Source organism: Pholcus phalangioides, unplaced genomic scaffold (genome assembly GCF_987345545.1).
Source record: "Pholcus phalangioides strain wild (caught in Gottingen) unplaced genomic scaffold, Ppha-v1.0 ptg000020l_1, whole genome shotgun sequence".
NCBI classification, from domain to species: domain Eukaryota; kingdom Metazoa; phylum Arthropoda; class Arachnida; order Araneae; family Pholcidae; genus Pholcus; species Pholcus phalangioides.
The window spans coordinates 13,143,701-13,162,786 of NW_028301613.1; the positions used below are offsets into that span (position 1 = coordinate 13,143,701).

Genomic DNA, 19,086 nt, shown 5'->3' on the forward strand with positions numbered 1-19,086 from the left:
AGAGATAGATTGGGAGTTGTGCTCTATTCAAAAGACAGAAAGAAAAGTTCATATAGACCATGATTTACAGTTTGGAGCTGATTCCAAACAAACATGACAGTGCGACACGTTTCTGTGACAACTATGAATCAAACTGGAGCTCAAACTATTTGAATCAAAAGCTTGTGTGTTAATCACTCAGCTGCAAAGCAGCAATACTTAATCAGACATGCACATAGTCTCACAACAGTGATGAGCACATTTCAACCACGAGGTCGGCTCGTGTTCGCGCCTCGAAGTTGGGAGCCACAGAAACTGACTTTATTGTACATAGGCTGGTAACCATTGACATGCACAGAACATCTCCTCACATTCAACTCCAGGTTGCACCCATTACTGCAATCTTTCTCTTTGGATATGGCTGCTTCCTCATACGTCTCCGGTCTATCCCCATGGGCAATTTACTACAGAGTGAGTTGTGCCGGAAGTGTGAGTGTGTGTACCTAACAGTCTGAGTGTGTTAGTAGTGTTGTGTCAGATTGTGTTAATTACTACTCTGCATTCGCAACAGATATCTGAAGGCAATGAGAGGCTATTGACTATTAACATCAAAAGACACTTCTTAAAGGTTGTTAATAATTTATTTATGACATTTGTTCATATATGTACATGTATATATTCATACACTGTACCGATAAAAGTCACTGGACATGCTTCAAAATCAGAAGAAATCTGACGAGAGTCTTTACATCATCACACAAAACCTGGATGTACCAATGCCAGAAAATCAATATATACACACACATATATACTATCCAGAGAAATTTCTGTTTTTTTTTCGACTAAAGTCATGCAACAGCTCGTAAGTCACTCACCGCAACTTTTGATGCCACCTCATTATTCAGCAAGGTGTAAAGGATGTTCACCTTGGATAGTAAAGCAATTGAAATTAATCCTGTGAACCCATGAACCCAGGTACACAATACATTGGCCTGATGATGATAGGACACCAGCTTTCACGGCTTTCTATCCACACAGTGAAAAGTTTGGGAATGACAGCCTACTTTTGCGAGACTTTACCATGGTATGATCTCAGATTGTTAGGAATACAAGACTGTTAACTATCTACTTAGATATTATTGCTGATTAACTGGAGCTAATTTGTAACAAAAATATGGGACTAGATCTTGCTGCTACACATTCTTTCGACTGAAATACCACTACCGTGTTTTAACTACAGTCAAACCTTCATCTCATAACTGACTGGACCAAAAAAAAAAATTGAGGTGAAGAGTTTTCAGGGGAAAACGTTTTTTTTTTGTAACTAAGAAAAAACACATCAAAATTAACGAAAATTTTAATGGAGAAAAAAAAAAGAAGAAAATACTCAATTTTACTAGACACAAATTTAATTTTTTTGTTAAATTACGCAATTAATATTCAATTAAACTTTAAATACGTTCATCAATTTTCTTTTTCAATTCAGTTTTTGCATACATACCTTATTTAAAACAATCTGCGAGCTTAGATTGATGTATACTTTGCACTTTGAGCCTCAAATATCGCCATCTATACTAGCAAGAGCTGCAAATAATTCGGGCCCTATCTTTTGAGTTTGCTCCAGATAATGATGCAGCGTTTTCATGGTATGTTTAGCATTATTCACTGTCACTTTTTATAATTCCCCTGGATCGTGTTCTAGCCATTCATTCAGCAATAATTTCGGTATCAGTCAAGGCTCCACATGTTTGTTATAAACTGTTAATTTTTCCACAAAATCGAGAAATGAAATTTCAAGATTCAAGGGTTTTTTAGTGTAATCGTTATGTTCCTAATGTTCTGAAATTTCATCTTCAGCATTGTTTTGAGAATTGTTAGCAATTAAGTGAACCAACAGATCTGATCCAGTTGACATCGCAATCCTTGGTCTCTGTCCATAATCCAACCCCTTTGTTTTGTTCAGTGTCAACCCCAATATGGTTATCAGGTCTATGAACATAAGTGCGGATATAGTCCACCTTCGAACTCTCTAGCTTATGGCACAACACTTTTTTAATTGAACTACTGCCCTTTCCCCCTCGAAGGTTCTGCACTCAGGATGCGGGAGCAGCACGGTCTAGACTGCTCCATTCATGCATCCCAGCGTGTGCTCGGCTTCTTCGCGTGGCCGATCACCAGCCGGCTAGCGTCGCCTGCAAACGTACCGATGGATAACTTTCGCGAGCTGGATTCAAACCTTGGTCTTCAGGTTCGCAGTCCGATACACTATCATGTACACTAATTTGGCTTTCCCCCGTCAACTATAGTACTTGCCTATAATTCACAAGATCCATCATCACAATTGGTTGTATTACTCTATCACAAATATTTCTCCTTATCAGTTTCTTTCACCTCTGTGCAAAAAAACGACATATTTACACAAATAATTTCCAGTTTTTCACCATCATCTTAACATGGCCTTAGATGAAGTTTTTAAAAAATACTTCGAAACAAAGAGGTGAAATTGCACTGATTTTGTACAGTAAATGCAAGGATTTTTCTTCTTCTCTGAGATAAGTTTTTTGAGAAAGAGGGATTTGACTGTGTACCTACAGCACTTGCGGGATGCATTTTAAAGAGCAGAATATCTAGTTCAGAACCAAATCAATCTATGTACTACCAGAGGAAGGCATTAAGTTTTTGGATGGAAGCACACGCCTATTGACATGTTCAAAATCTTATCAAAAATGTGGTGCTGATCCAGGCAAGGATCCAAGATAGTGTGTTCGAGGACACAATTTATTGTTTATTGATTACCACTACTGTCTTATAAAATATACAGCTAGGCCTTCACCATATTATTGGGCTCTTGGGAGAGGGTGATCACCACCTCTGGACAGTAAATGGAAATGTGTCCAGATACATGATGTACCAATGTGATAGCTGCCACAGACTGGCTCATCACCTTAAAAATATATGAGGCTAAATGCTACGTTTTGTCCAAGTGTGAGTCCAGTAACTTTTATTAGTACAGTATATATGTCTGTACAGGAATGGCAAATCGCAAAAACCGTTCAGACTAGATCCAATAAATAAAACTGTCATATAAATAAAGCGGGGATAATATTTAAGTAAATTTTTTGAGAACACATAACCAGTGAATTTTTAAACAGCACAATATTATAAACATCAGCGAACTGAATTTCTTCGGGATGTATATCACAACAGACGTGTATAGTATGTATGACATGGCACGTCAAGACAGTGCCATCGCTCTGCGAAGCACTAGTGAGAATGTTAATTGTGACGTAGAATATAAATAACGGGCATGTTATACCATCTTACGTTCAAAAAACCACTGATTCAATGGGTTTGTGAGGACAGGACATAGCGTGCACAAAAAAAAGAGACAGACTGTGATGGCTTGTAAATAGTTTTCAACACTGAGTCAGCATAATATCCTATATCATCTAATGATGAATTACTGGAACAGTGTCCATGTCTGCGTCTGTACTTTCAAAAGACATGTAGCATGTGAACGGCTTTTAGTTAGAGGCGAAATCCCATTGTGTATGCATCAAGTTGGCGTTCACTCTGTGAATCGTGTCTGACATGACAATGGAAACCTGAAAAATAGGAAAGAAAATGTTATTGACAGATAGACAGCTTTTTTTTTTATCAGCCCAAATTTTCAAGGAAACAGATGTTTTCTGGATATTATGCTGAGGTGAACTCGGAAAGAAAAGTCACCTGGACTCGAACCCAGGCAAGCATGCCACCATATGCACCACTACAGAGACATGACCCTGCCTTCTTATTTCAAGCACTGTGGCATGAGAAGCTGAAGTAGAGGCATTAGTAGCCTTTTCTTAACTTCAGCAAATGGCCCCTAGCGCCTCACGCCACAGTGCATGAAATAAGGATGGCAGGGTCATGTCTCCAGTGGTTTAGATAGATGGTAGCATGCTTGCCCGATTTGCAAGAGGGCTTAGGTTTGAGTCCAGGCAGAGACCAGGTGACATTTCTTTCCAAGTTCACCTCAGCATATCCAAAAAATGTCTGTTTACTTGAAAATGTTACTGTTACGAAAACCCTTGTCGATCCTTTGTATATAATCAATTTGTAACAGTTGTAATAAATTCTATACAACAAACAGCTTATCTATACAAGATCGAGTGTGACATAGTTTAATGAAAGAAAATATACAACACATGGTGTTACCCGAGTCGCCACACTGTCAGCAAAAAGCAACTACAGTAACAGTCAGTTATAATTAGTGATTTGCAGGTGATTGTCAAAGAGCTAATGTTACAAAAAACATCCGCTTATAACGAGAAGTCTGTTATAACTACAATTTTTCCTGTGACTATGAGCTGTCATTATAACAGACTTCTACTGTATTGCAGTCCAGCTCGTGTTGTAGGCCTGCAGAGAGCAGGCAGGCAGACAACACAATACTGACAAAACATGAAAATTCAAGCATTTCCATCTTTACTTCAGAACATGGAAGCTCGATGGCAACATGAACACGAAACAAGTGCAACTTGATAACATAAATATGTTAGGGCCAAGCATACACTCAGAACACCCATTCCGGCATGTGCCGATTCGTTAGAGATTCTGTAGAGGAATGTGTACAAAGTGCATGTACGGTTAAGTAGCGGTCCAGCTCAAAACAGTTCCTAGCAAAATCTGCTTGATCATTTTCCTGAAAAAGACTCAAAATGTTTCCTAATTTTCTCTGACCAAAAACTCTGAAAATAAAAGAAATATAATTCAAAATCTTAACTTTCTCAATTTCGAATTTTTGTTTTTTGAGTTTATTTTTTTACCCTGACTCTTGCCAAATATTTTACATTTTTCCTGATTCTCCAGGTCACTGAGAACCATGAAAAAGTTTAGACAGTTTTTACTCGTTCATGGATAGCTTTTAAGTTTTAATTTCAGTTTTTTTATTTGATATTACAATGTGGAAACTAAATTTTGACTTGGGTATTCGCCAAAAAAAAATTGGTTGTGTATTACGCACACGAGTGTATATCGTCTCTCTTATGCCAGAGACACGAATGCAAGAATTTTCCCCTTTTTGAGTTTATCAACTGGTTGTTTCACACATTTACTATCTATATTTTGCCTGAAACCTGAATGTGTACCCCTAACGAAACCCATATTACAAAACATTTTATGAAAATAACACTTTTAGAGTATCATGGGTGGAGTAAACATTCAAAAGTCATTTACCAAGTTTTTAAAATTCGAACATTCTTCATGTTTCTGGCATGGGGGGGGGGGGAGGCGATATGTTAATTTCATCCCACACATATTAAGAATTTTCACAGACATGCATTACTGAATCATAATGTATGTAATCTAATCATAATGTATGTAATCTAATCATAATGTATGTAATCTAATCATAATGTATGTAATCTAATCATAATGTATGTAATCTAATCATAATGTATGTAATCTAATCATAATGTATGTAATCTAATCATAATGTATGTAATCTAATCATAATGTATGTAATATAATCATAATGTAATCCATTTACCCAATGTTGCCTTAGAATATGCACATGTATTAGCTTCTAGATGGTTGCGGCCACTGAGCTGACTTCTGTTGATACATTATCACCTAGGGGAAAAAAATCGACAGAAGAACATAATTTATAGAATGCTTATCATTTCAGAAATAAACATGGCTGAATCAAAAAAATTTACAACATGATTATCAACAAAGTGCGACAGCATGACTTATTTACCACATTACCCTGCATTAGCATTAGTTGGTATGCCGGGAAACAGAGACGGAGACCAGTATGTCGGAATACTTATATTTTCCAACATGCTGAGAAATTCTGAAATTTGTAAATATTGGAACTCAGAGAATTGGTTGAATTAGCTGATTTGGACCTTGTTTTTCTCTGCATTTTAGGATTCTTTCTGTTTTACAAACCACGTTGGGGATAAGTAACAGAATATTTCTTCAATCTCTGAACATGCAAAACACAGTAACTGTATTTTGTATTAGGCTGGTGATAATTAGGTCAGAGCAATAAGTAAATACATTATTTTAAGTATCATTATCAAATTCTTTGACAAAATATGTTTTGCTACAATGGAAATCTGGTTCAGGCTTTTATTTTATTTTTAATGTAGAATTGATATCGGTCATCTGAATATATCATATGATCCTCATTAAACCTCGTTTTTCCCTGCATGCCAGAAATGGACTGGATTCCAACATTCAGAAAGCTGGTGTCTCCCCGATTCTTATAGCATGCCAGCTAATACGGGAGAATATGGTTTAAAAAAAAATTAGTAATTGTATAGAAGCTATGATATGAATCATCATTGATGAATTTCATTGTACCCAAATTTATGCACGTGGTAAAATAATAAAACCAGGAGCTACAGTTTACCTACCACATCTGTTGCATGTTATTGATTGAAGTTGTGCTCAAAAGCCCTGCTCATAGGACATTTTTACCAATGATTACATCTTAAGGACATAGGGCATTGAATTACTTTTTTTTTAAATTGCATACATCAAACACTGATGAAATCAGTAAACAAGAACATATTTGTTTTGAATAAAGCAGAGATCTTTCCTGAAATGGCTATCACTAATTCATGTACATATATGCTATTTTCAAATAATGATATCATAATATCAGCAAAATATTTCTAGACTGCATAAATTCTCGAATAATTGGCCCACACGCAGGAGTTTATGTATCCGTGATTTATGGGAGAATTTTTTCAGTTCTCTTTCTGTCTCTCACACGCACATGTTGATGGTAGATGTCAGTGGCCACTTTTTAAAAAGACCCAAGAACATTTTTAGATAAGTTCACAAACTTGGTTGCCAAGTGAATGGCAATCAATTTCATAAATGGAAAGAAAAAAAAAATAGACTTACATCGTCCAGAAACATATTTATGGCTTTATAATATCCTCTGCACATCCACGTGTCATTATGAGTGCCACTTGCGAACATCTGTCGACGCTTGATCACACTGCCACAAACCTAACATTGGACACGAGAGAGAGAAAAGAAGAATTGAATAACAACACTAAATAAAAGCACATAATTCATGGCATAAATATACAGTTGAGGACAATCAATTTCGGAATTTACATCTCTCTTTATATAAGGCAACACCAAAATAACCGGAACTGCTTTTTTTTCATAGGTGCAAATTCAACCCAGTACCTATGTTGGAGAGGTCAATAAAACATCTTGAAAATATGGCAGCAGGTTTTTTATAAATCATCCATTTTTTAAGGCTAGTGTTCTAAAGTTATTTTCAGTAGTGTACCTTTTTTAAGATTAATTTCATTTTTAGTTGGCGAAGGGTTCCACTCTCTTTGATGAGTAGCCCATGGCTGATCGCACTTTAAAATAATTCACAAAATAATGATTCATAAATGAAAGAAGTATAAACAATGCGAAAAAACTCATTTGAAGCATTAAAAAAGATCCCAGCATTTTATTATTGTTGTATGCAAAAGCTAATTAACGATCTTAGTACGCAGAAAACCACAATGCTAATTAACAACTTAGATGTGGAAAACTCACAATGTGTTCCCATCTAATTTTTTGAATTCCCTTCCGCAAATTTGTCCAAGAAGGGTTGAGCAAATCCAGTAACAGCCAGGGATTCTTGAGCTATGGATCATGACCCAACCTTCATTCATTGGGGCTTCCGAGATAGGCCATAAAAATTCACTAATTCAGGGAATTGAGCTATGGGTCACAACCCAGACTTGATTGCAGGGGTCCCTGAGATGGGTCATAAAAATACATTAATTCAGGGACTCGAGCTATGGATCACAACCCAGACTTGATTGGCAGGAGATTCCGAGGAGGGTCATTCAAATTTACTTACGGCCAGGGATTCTTGAGTTATGAGTCATGTCCTAAAGTGTTCATGCCGAGCCTTCCAAGATATGTCATACAAATCCACTAACAGGCAGGGGCTCTTGAGATATTATGGATCACGACCCAAACTCGGTTCACAGGGGCTTCCGAGATGAGTCATAAAAATCCACTAACAGTTTTGTTACAAATGCACTTATTGCGTCAATGTTTTCACTGATTTTCAAAAACAAAATCACATGGGTCATGAAGCTGATATTGTTGCTGATTTTGGGTCGCGGCTGAAAAAGATTAAGAACCCCTGATCCATACTATAAATTTGCTCAAAAATCAATTTAGTAAGTAGGAAAGGTCTCGCTCCTGGATGTGGGAGCCCCAAGAAAAAACATATATAGTCGAATCCCGTTATAACGAACTCCAAGACACTGAAGAAATCACTTTGTTATAACGAAATTTCGTTATAAAGGAATTTCTAATTTTTAACGCGCAATTCGTTATAGCAGAATTTGATTCTAAGGAAAAAAAAAATACTTATTTACGCTCTAGATAATAGAAAGAATGAAGTTGAATTTTAAAAATAACACAAAGCAACTCAAATCAATTAAGCATTGGAGAGTTTTGCATAAGTTTTACTTAATTAACATTTTAAAGGCAAATAATCCGTATTTTTTTTTTTTTTTGGACAAGTATTGCGGAAGCCGAGGAAACAACTAATTCCTCTAAAGCAGCGGTTCTCCACTGCTGCTCCGTGTGAACTCCCAGAGGCTCCGGTACACATGTAGGAGGTGGTTGACGGGCTGCAACTCGTCGGCCAAGCATGTCCCACACATGCTCTATCGGATTCAAGTCAGGTGAGAATGCTGGCCATTCCATATGGGTTATATCCTCAGATTCAAGGCATTCGTTTACGATGTTTGCTCGGTGAGGACGGGCGTTGTCATCCATAAACACAAATTCTGCGCCCATGGTACCCCTAAACAAACGTACGTGTTGTTCCAGAATGATGTCCCGATAAATTTGGGCTTTCATGGTTCCGGTTTGAACATGCAGATCTGTTCTGGAACCCAGTATAATTCCACCCCAAACGAGCAATGCTGCACCATCATAACTGTGTCGTTCAATGATGTTGTCTAGGTGGTAACGGGTACCTGGCGTTTTCCATATGAAAGTCCGACGTGAATCAGACTGCAAGCTAAACCTGGACTCGTCGGAAAACATCACACAAGCCCACTGTGACGATGTTCACATTGTATGTTCTCTACTCCAGGCTAATCGCTGCCGACAGTGAGTTGCCGTGAGCGGAACACACCTGACAGGCCTGCGAGCATATAGACCAATATCTCCCAAACGTCTGTACACAGTTTGCCTTGAAACTGTGGTACCCGTGGCTGCAGATAGCTGCCGAGACAGGTCGGATGCTGTGCTCCGTCTTTGGCAGTCACTGCCAAATACCGGTCTTCATTTGGCGTTGTAACTCGGGGGCGACATGTACTGTAACGTCTACTGACATTTCCGTTATCTTGGAATCGTTGCCAAAGCCTAGAGATAACACTTTGGGCAATTCCAAGTTCCTCGGATACTTCCATCTGAGTACGCCCACATTCCAGGCGGCAGATAATTCTACCACGTAAAAAATCATCCACATGCGTCCTCTGTGTCATACCTATTCACTTATGGCACTGAGTTCCTTACAAAACTCTTGTGAACAATTTTACTTCTTTGCCACCACTCCTTATATACCCCCCTCTTACACTCTCGTCATTGGGACGTACTATCGGCATCATCTGGTGGCTTCCTGAAATTTGCATATCATTCTTGCAGATGTGTGTGATAATTCTACAGGTGAAATTTTTACTTTAGATTTCGATTTCCGTGCGATTCTGAATTATCCTTAATTTATGGACATGAGTGTATTAAAAATAAGTCAGAAACTTTGATGAATAAATAAAAAAAAGGCGTACAGGGCTCCGCGATAGAAATTACATAGCAGAAAGGGATCCGTGGGTCAAAAAAGGTTGAAAACCACTGCTCTAAAGTATACGCATGCTCAAACAAATGGTCCGGAAGGTATCTTCCACCAATGCACTTATCTTTTTTAAATGTCAGTTTTGTTAGGTAAAAGTTGGGAAAAGATTCCGGCTTTCTCTGCATTGAATACATTGGAAGGATCATATGACTTTATTACTTTCACTATTTCACCAGCTTTCCATTCATTTACATTTTCCATATCGACTGAAATTGCTTCCCCGCAAATCTGTTCTGCTACCACACCATACCGTTCTTTGAAACGATTCAGCCAGCCGGCACTTGATTGAGAGTTTCCACATCCAAAAGCACGTGAGAATTCCAAAACCTTTTCTGAACCATGAGTGGACCGGTAACTAGCACATTTCAGGAACGAAATGTCTAGAAAGCTGCATCCATATCTTGTAAATTCAAAAGTCAGATCTTTTTCCTAGAAGATCCTATAACCACTGTTTGAATTTTAAATTTCGTCTGATTTTTTCAAAAATGTTGAAAGAGTAGATGAAGATTAACTCTTTTGCTTTTCGACACTTGTTTTCGAGTTCGTTATAACAGATTTTTCATTTAGTTATACCGGAATTACACAATACATTGTTTCTATGTACAGTGATTTGAAGGAGTGGAAAAGTGTTCGTTATAAGGAGATTTTCGCTATAACAGTATTCGTTATAACGGGATCCAATTGTAGTGCTATGGGCAAAAAAGGTTAAGAAACACTGGTGTATGCTATGGGAAGTGCGGTGGGGGTACTAGAGAGTAATATTGTTATATAGGGGATTATTGCCTTAGGGGGATAAAATAGGAGTTTCACTCCTTTAATATCATCTCATCCTAAAAATTTTTTCCATAATATACACATTTTAAGCAAAGTGTGAATGCTTTTGATGTCACATTCTTGGAGAAAACTGTTTGCTACAAAGAATCGCATAAAAAAAATGAATAGATAAGTAATAATTAAAAGATCCGCAAAATTTACCATTGAAAAGTTGGACAGACTTATTTCTTGTTTTTTACTTCATTCTTGGAACAAATTAAAGGTGTAAGTTCAGAGACAGTTTAACATCAAATTGTTGGGTACCACTGTGTGTATCGGGAGGAACATAGCATAGTCATTATGATGTAGGCCTCAAGAACACACACAAAAACGTTGTAAAAAATAATTTACCGTGATCAAATTGTGCATCATGTCAGGTGGAATCAGGTTATCCGCTTGACCAGATATCAACAGAGTTGGACTCGTCACTTTCGTTATCTTTTTCAATGACTGGAACTGAAATACAGGAAATTCAAACTATATCAAACAACAAAATACATTATAATAGTATTCAGGGTGTCTATCACATAACCAAAAAGGAAAATTTTGTGACTTTCCCCTTGACTTATTTGGCGACATTGGCGATTTGACACTCATTATTATTTGATGACAGCATTGTCGATTTAACACTTATTATTTAGCAATGTTAGTGATTTAACACTCGTTGTTTGGCAAGTCACGGTTTTTCATTCATTATTTGGTGGAATAACCCTTTTTGCTCACAAAATGAAACATTTCATCCAGGAAATAGATTCATAAAAAAACAAAATTGTAACCTCCTTGCTTATTTCAAGACTTTTTCTTGATTTTCATGACCTTTTTCCTTGTTTTGTGACTTTTCCATGATGGTGAATAATCCTGAAATTTACGTCTATATTTAAGAGCGTTTGGGAAAAAGGACTGAACATATTGAAAGGAATGTAGTCAAGCTTGCACCCATGAGTAAGAGATATTCTGTAGGCCTGGGAACAGCTATAGTATAGTAGAATTCCCTTTTTTTGTTTCTTCCTACTACTCTCTTAGTTTTTCATTTTCTTCTTACTGGTGATTTAAACAAACCATCTGCAGATAGATGGTCACTAGTATCAGTAGCCTTCTGTTTCTGTGGACATTAAGATAATTTTTATTGCCATAATCATCTCAAACGCCCATTTTCCCTTGTCTTGTGAATTGTGTGGACAGTCTACTCACACACATTGTATCGTGTTTTGTTTTCATTTCATAACTTTTTTTTCATTTGGCTGCATTATTATCTAATTACCAAACACCAACTCTAGCCATATTGCAATTTACTGCCATTAATGAGATGGGCTTGAAATGAAGGTGATGTCTATCTGTGGTTGCCTCAAGCTCGTTAGAGAAAATATCTTATCTATATCCTCCCTTTGAACCGAAGGGAGGATATACATAAGACCCCAAGGGTGAGGCTGACAGGGCTCCAACCCTGTCCCCAGGACAATTCTCGCATCATTTTTTGTTTTTACTATAAATTAATTATAGAGAGGCCCACAGAAGATCCCAGACTAGGGACCCCTGCTCCAGGATGTGTGGGGAGGAGAAACATGGCACAACTCCTGATCAAGTTATTTCTGTATGTACAATGTTTCAGAAGTGATTCTTTTCTAGGCTATTCTGGGGAGCGGCGGATGGAAAAAGTTTGAGAAGCACTGAACCAAGTCATTGAATTAAGTACAAAATAGGTGAGAATAAAGAGTATGAATTCATAAGTCTAAGCCCTCCCCCCAAAGCCGATTTCTTTTATGGATAATCCAAGTTTCCAGTGATTTGAGTTGGCTTTGGTCCCATTCACCCCAGATTATCAAGACTCATATACTATAATTCAAAATCTTGACCCAATCTTGACTTCTAAATTTTTCTTAAGTTTCAGTTTTTTCCTTGTCCTTCGCAAATATTTTACATTTTCCCTCTGTTCCAGGTTGCTGAAAACCCTGGATTAATGCAAAAAGGGTGGCACTGAGACTTTTCAACAAATTACCTTGAATATCGTAAAAGAAGTGAAGATTATCAAAGGCAAAATAATTGAATACTAAAAAAAAAATATAATTTAACAAAACCCACCTGATTCTTGTAACACCATACTGGCAACCATCGTATGAGAACGAACTTGAATATTTCTCGAGCTATGTCTGGAATGCTTGTGAATGTGTTTTCAACAATCAGAACGAAGATATGTTTTCCGAACTCAGGACGTGATGCCAAATCGATTGCAACAGCTCCTCCGAGAGAACGTCCAAAAACGACAATCTTTGATTTGTCAATGCACTGAAGCTGAAGCAAGTATTTCAGGCCCGCTTGAGCATCGAGGTACAAACCTGTGGAAAAAATTTTCAAAAACTTATCATTATTTTTATAGAGATCAGAGATCTAAACCAGGATAACGGCAGTATCATAGAAGAAAAAAAAAATGCCTTATGATAGTTATATAGTTAGTATAATTCCACATTTACCGATAGGTGGCTTCGTTAAGATGGGATTCATCTGAATAGGAGGGGGGGTCTGGGAGGTTTATGATACTCTAGGTCAGGTGTTTTACTTCCAGACGGGAATGCGGGTTAGTTAATGATAATAGCTACAGTATTGACGGGGAATTACCCACCTCTGACTTTAATGGCTTCTTGATTGACACTAAATCACTGGGCAAATTAAAATGTGTGCTAATTAATGAAAGGAGCTTGAGTAATAAGACAGATCATTTAAAAACTATGATAGTTGTGTGTGGAGGACCTGGATCTTATAACCATTACAGAATCTTGGGCAAAAGATGGGCATGAATCTTTCTTACACATCTCAGGATACGATACTTTTTTGAGAAATAGATCTGATAGGAAAGGGGGTGGTGTCTTGATATACATGAAATCATGTTTGAAGGCTAGAGTGTGTAAGGTGCAGAGAAGTGATATTGAAACTATATATGGGTTGAGCTTGAAAACAAAAGACATCATAAACTTATTGTTGGGAGTTTGTTACAATCCAAACTACATCACCAAATTTCATTATGAAATTTCCTACATATGTAAGCATAAGAGGGTTGTCATACAAGGGGATTCCAATTACCCGGGTATCGATTGGGAGAACCTTTCAGCTAGAGATCAATATGAAACAGACTTTCTTAAGTTGGTGCTCGATAATTTTTTGTATCCACATGTATCAGAAGCTACTAGGGGCACGCCTATTTCGGATTTAGTTCTTACTAGTTCTGAGGATCTTGTTGAACATGTTTTGGTGGGGGACAAGTTTTCTTCCAGTGATCATCATGTCGTCAGTTTTCACTGTAACTTTACTTTGGGTAACGTTGATAACAAAAGACTGGTTCCTTGTTTTCAGAGAGCTACCTTTGATATTTTGAGAGAGAGGTTAGCAGAAGTTTTTAAAGACCGGTTAGAATCAGTCGGGGTTGTAAGTCAATAAGAAGAATTATGTACGAAGCTGTCCTATGTTTTGCACGACGTCATACCCTTTGTTAGAAAAACCGTGTTTGTACATCGCGCTCCCACTATCGTTCATGAATAACGTGTGTAACTTTTATTTTGAAAAGAAAAGAGCATTCGAAGAATATAAAAAGGGATGAGGTCACCTATCATTGTTTACTGATAAAAGAAGAGTGTTGAAGAAAATGATAAGGGATAGTAAAAAGGAGAAGTTAAATCTAGGTTGGCAGATGGCATTATCTCTGACCCAAAATCATTGTTTCGATACGTCAATAACGGATGTAAGGGGTCAATTGGCCCCCTATCGATAGGAGGGTCTAGATTAGAGAGCAATGTAGGCATGTGTAGTGCTTTCAATGACTTTTCGCGCCGGTTTTCAATAGATATAATGATATTCAATGTACTGGTGTTGCATGGGGTAATAAAATCCTCAACGATATTCAAGTGGAAGATGTGGAGGTCATAAATCTTCTAAAAAAATGTATGTGCAAGCAAAGCAAGCACCAGGACCAGATGATATCTATCTCAGAGTCCTCAGGGAATGCGCTAATGAATTGTTGGGGCCAGTTGCACAGATCTACAGGAGTAGTGTTGCTGAGGGTATCGTCCCAAGAGATTAGAAGCTTGCTAATGTTGTTCCGATATTTAAAAAGGGTAGTAGAGAAGCTGTGTCCAATTATTGTCTGTAGAGAAGCTGTGTCCAATTATTGTCCAGTGCGTTTGATGAGCTCCCTCTTGAAAATTTTGGAAATTATTATCAAAAGGCAGTTTGTGAAGTGGATAGACGAGAATAATATATTGTCGGATAATCAGCATGGGTTCAGGAAGGGGAAGTCATGTGTGACTAACCTTCTTTGTTTCTATGATCATGTGACGAAGGCTTTGGGTAAGAGCAAAAATGCAGATGTTGTTTACTTGATTTCCAGAAGGCATACGATCGGGTCCAACATGGTAAATTCTTGAGGCATTTACACAAGATTGGGATTGGAGGCAACTTGCTGGATGGGATAGAATCATGGTTAAGAGATAGGGCACCATGAGTTATGGTGAATGGGGAATTCTCTGGTTGGACAGGCATCACAAGTGGAGCTCCTCAAGAAAGTGTCCTTGACCCCATACTTTTTTCACTTTTTATTGATAAACTCAATCAGGGTATCAATGGGATTGCTAGCAAATTTGCAAATGATGTGAAGCTAATGGGGGTAGTCGGGAATCACAATGACTAAGGTATTTTGATGATACTTGCAAATTAAATCATCATCTGCTTCAGAATATGAGTTATCACTTTGATGCACTCTCAAATAAACAACAATGATGTACAGAAATCAAGATGCGTTGTAATTACCTTCTTCGCTTGGATAACTCTCGCTGTGACCATAACCCCTGTACTCCACCAGCAATATGTTGCAGCGAACAATCTTGTAGAAGCCGTTGATGAAGGCTAATCTAACAAGGAGCAAAAAAATAAACAAAGTCACAAGAAACATGCACGTTATTTCATAATTTTACAAACAGTTAGAAAGACGAAGACCATGGATAATTAATTTGTAAGGTACAAAGGGTTTGCAAATAAAGAAAGCGGTTCGGGACCAGGGAGGACTAGTTCACAAAAAAGTATGAGTTCTTAAGATCAAGCAACGACTATATGTTAGTATATCTATGTGTGTAAGTTACGGAGCTAAGTTTCCTAGCTAGTTCACGATGTCCAAACTTGTGAGAATTGGCAGGTGTCCTAGTTTTTATTGAGTAATCATTGTGTCGCAGGTGTGTCAGCTCTTTGTATATATAGAGACTTTTTTTCAAATGGCACAGCTATTACTTATGTATCAAAGTTACAAAACCACAGAGACAACCACCATCACTGTGACGCAGGTTGGGATCTAATCTATGCAAAGCCATTGTGATGTCCCTATGGCTACACAGCGGCAGCAGAAAGCTGAAGTTATGTTGGTTATGAAGATACAATTCGAACAACAGTGATATCTCACATTAAAATTTTAAAAAATGATAATAGTAGATAGCGAAACCAACCTGTGACCGATATTGCCAGCATTTCCATGAAGAAACATCACAGTGGGAACTTGGCTGATGACAGACTGATCTTGCTTGATCAGCACAGCGTGTAACCTCACCCCGTCGTCAGTCCTGATGAACAGACTCTCATAAGGCATACCGAGCAGGGAAGGCATTGGAACGTACAGACGAGAATGCGGAGGCTCGTCCGGATGGTACAGGAGCCAATCACTCACTTGATAGAATAGCCCTGGGAAAAAAACATAATAATTTTTTTATATAACACTATTTTGAGAAGCAATGGAAGGTTTGCAAATTCTTGAAAAAAAAATTATTATACAGTGCATGCCAATTAAGGTGATCACATCGGGACCCAGGGTTTGTGATAACCAAAAATCCACAAAAAAATTAAAAGAACACAGGAAATGAAAAATTCTCCTAAAGACGGTGTGTAACAATGAAGAAATAGCACGTTTTGGATTAAGCCTCAAGGAAACAATGATTTATGGCTTTCGAAACAAGGGTCTTTAAACTTGGACAGGACGAGAGGATCATACGCGTTTTGATGTGAACTGGTAAAGCTTGGAATGATTTCCAGTCCCCCGTTGTGGTTGACTGAGGCGATTTGCTAAGTTTGCCAAACAAAAAACATTGTATTATACAGTTGGCCCTCGGTATTGGCGGATTTCTTATTAGCTGTGCCCTTCCCAGTTTTCCTTAAAAACACTATTGCACACAGTGCTAATTCTTATATCGCAATCAAATATAAACAGCATGTGTTAAATGCTTTGAAGACCCCTCCTGAAGATTTTGGTAGCGCTAAAGTCCTCTGTATGCCTTCTAACTCCACATCTAGCAATTAGCTGCTTGTTCAGATGTTATGAGAAGATTCATGGCTCGCTATACACATTGCTCAATGACGATTGTGCAGGTATTCAAAAATGGAAATGTGTGCAGGACATATCTTAAAATCATGGATCAATTTTACGGATGCTATTAGCATCATTGCTGGAACTGTGGAAGCTATAATAATGGGAATACCTCATATTGAAAGAACTTTTGTCTACAATGTGTGCTTGAGGGAGGTCACATCCATTTCTATGGAGCCAGCCAAAAAAGTTCCGAAATATATTGTTACATTAGCAAAGCTGGTGGATGAAGAGCAGTTCAATGAGATGTACTTGGAAAGAAATTGGGGAATTAATTAATAACAATTAAGAATTTGACAGGGGGAAGATTGAACCGAACTGACTACGCTTGAAACTGAAGCAATACAATGATCAAGATTAAGAAGAGGACGACAAGTTCATTATGAGCAACACAGCACCAAGGGCTTTATAAGTTTAAACTGATAATGGATTGTCTCCTTGACATAGACCCATCTACGTTTTCCCGCGTGTAGAAAAATTGGAAGAAACCTTGTTACCCATACTCTTTCTTTCTTTCAAACCGAACACGGTCAAGGCTCGATCGGCATTAGCCAATATTTGCCATTGCCCCTGTCGAGGAGTGGAACCATGTAGGAAGTTATCATACTCTAACAAATAAACGTAAATGAAGAAGAAATGGCAAATGGACATCATAACATTATTTCACAAAATGGCTATCAAGACATGAATACGAGACAATCTCCCCATTAAAAAGTCTTGCCGCTAGAGAGCAACACATGAATATTCAATCATTTCACTTCACTCAGAGTTTGAAAAACAGATGGCAGTAGTCTACTCTTTTGGTGGATCACTAACCTGTGCTTCGTTCTATAGGTAGAGGCATTTTTGTGATTTTACCACCCTTTTCCCTATTTTTCACTACCAATCCGTCAAATTTGCTGCCTTGGGCTGTCCATTTAGCCCCCCCCCCCCCACCCTGCAAATAGCTTTCGGTGTAATGCAGCTTTTGTTGAATCAGTCTGACCTGCCATAACGAGCCCAAACATTGCCACAAAAAGGGAAAATACTACAGCTCTTCCGACAAAAGTTTGAGAGCCACTACCCCACACAATAATTTGAAGAAAAGGTTCCCAAATGTCTAGTACACCTTGATATATCGCCAAATTTGGCACGCTCGTCTCAATGGTAAGAGACACACACACACATATGATATCGGAAACCTACCACACAGTCCACAGACAAACAGGAACAGGGCAATGACGCTGCCGTAGCTCCAGTAGACGACGAAGGTCACGAACAGCCCCGTCGTGCATATCATCCAACACTTCCTGAGAAACAACAACACCACGGTGCTTATGAGTCTGATCGCCCTGAAATCCGGATTCGACTCGGGGTCATCCGATGATGACGATGACTGGACATCGATGGCCACGGACGTCGTCGGACCTCGTCCCCCTTCAATCAAGCGACGCTTGTCATCCACCACTGGCGCTGCTGGTGACGATAACTGATGAGGAAAAGGCTCCTTCATACGGGCGAACGAGCTCACCACGGAATCCATTATTCAAACTGAGGGACGTCGAGACATCGGCAGGGATAACAACAGTTCACACCGTGTCCGAGTCTCTACGAAGTTACGTCATTGGCAGATTGAAAAACAAACACAAGCAACAGACGTTTTTGTGCATTAACAAGGACGGCCAAAGCGTGCCACAGCGTCTACTGATCGAAACCAAACGGCTCTGACTTAATTTCGGATTCCGATTTTGATTTGGATGCATGACCATATTTGCTCGACACAATACGGGACATTAGGTTTCCAAATGCGAAAAAAATACGGGACATCGCCCATTGTCGCCAAAAATGATCCCAAAAGCAAGCAAAATTGTTACACTTTCATTTGGTGGGGGGACGACCAAAGTGTTTGAACAATAGATTTGGCCATCTTTTTCCCTTTTTCGGTCGTTTTCTCACATTTCTGGGGGGGGGGGGAGGAGGAACACCCTCAAGTCCCCCTTCCCTTCGCCTTGTTGCTAACTATTACTAAAATCAC

The 19,086-nt window shown here is 38.4% G+C and overlaps 1 protein-coding gene across 1 annotated transcript; it reads right to left on the minus strand.

Moving 5' to 3' along the window:
- Positions 1-603: 603 nt before the first annotated feature.
- On the minus strand, positions 604-18,777 carry Bem46 (abhydrolase domain containing 13-like protein Bem46). Its single transcript, XM_089248562.1, has 8 exons — positions 18,258-18,777; positions 16,162-16,393; positions 15,476-15,576; positions 12,761-13,014; positions 11,033-11,137; positions 6,883-6,990; positions 5,513-5,595; positions 604-3,584 (listed from the first exon to the last, which is right to left on the minus strand). Exons 1-7 carry the CDS (start codon positions 18,592-18,594, stop codon positions 5,542-5,544), a joined length of 1,191 nt encoding a protein of 396 aa, XP_089104688.1. The 5' UTR covers positions 18,595-18,777; the 3' UTR covers positions 604-3,584; positions 5,513-5,541.
- Between the last annotated feature and the right edge of the window lie 309 nt (positions 18,778-19,086).

Excerpts from the sequence above, each read along its gene's own strand:
- Bem46 (XM_089248562.1), bottom strand. The coding sequence starts at position 18,594 with ATGGATTCCGTGGTGAGCTCGTTCGCCCGTATGAAGGAGCCTTTTCCT. Across the intron at positions 16,394-18,257 it reads GTTTGTCTGTGGACTGTGTG|GGCTATTCTATCAAGTGAGT; the intron begins GTAGGTTTCCGA and ends TTTTTTTCCCAG. Across the intron at positions 15,577-16,161 it reads GCTGGCAATATCGGTCACAG|ATTAGCCTTCATCAACGGCT; the intron begins GTTGGTTTCGCT and ends GCTCCTTGTTAG.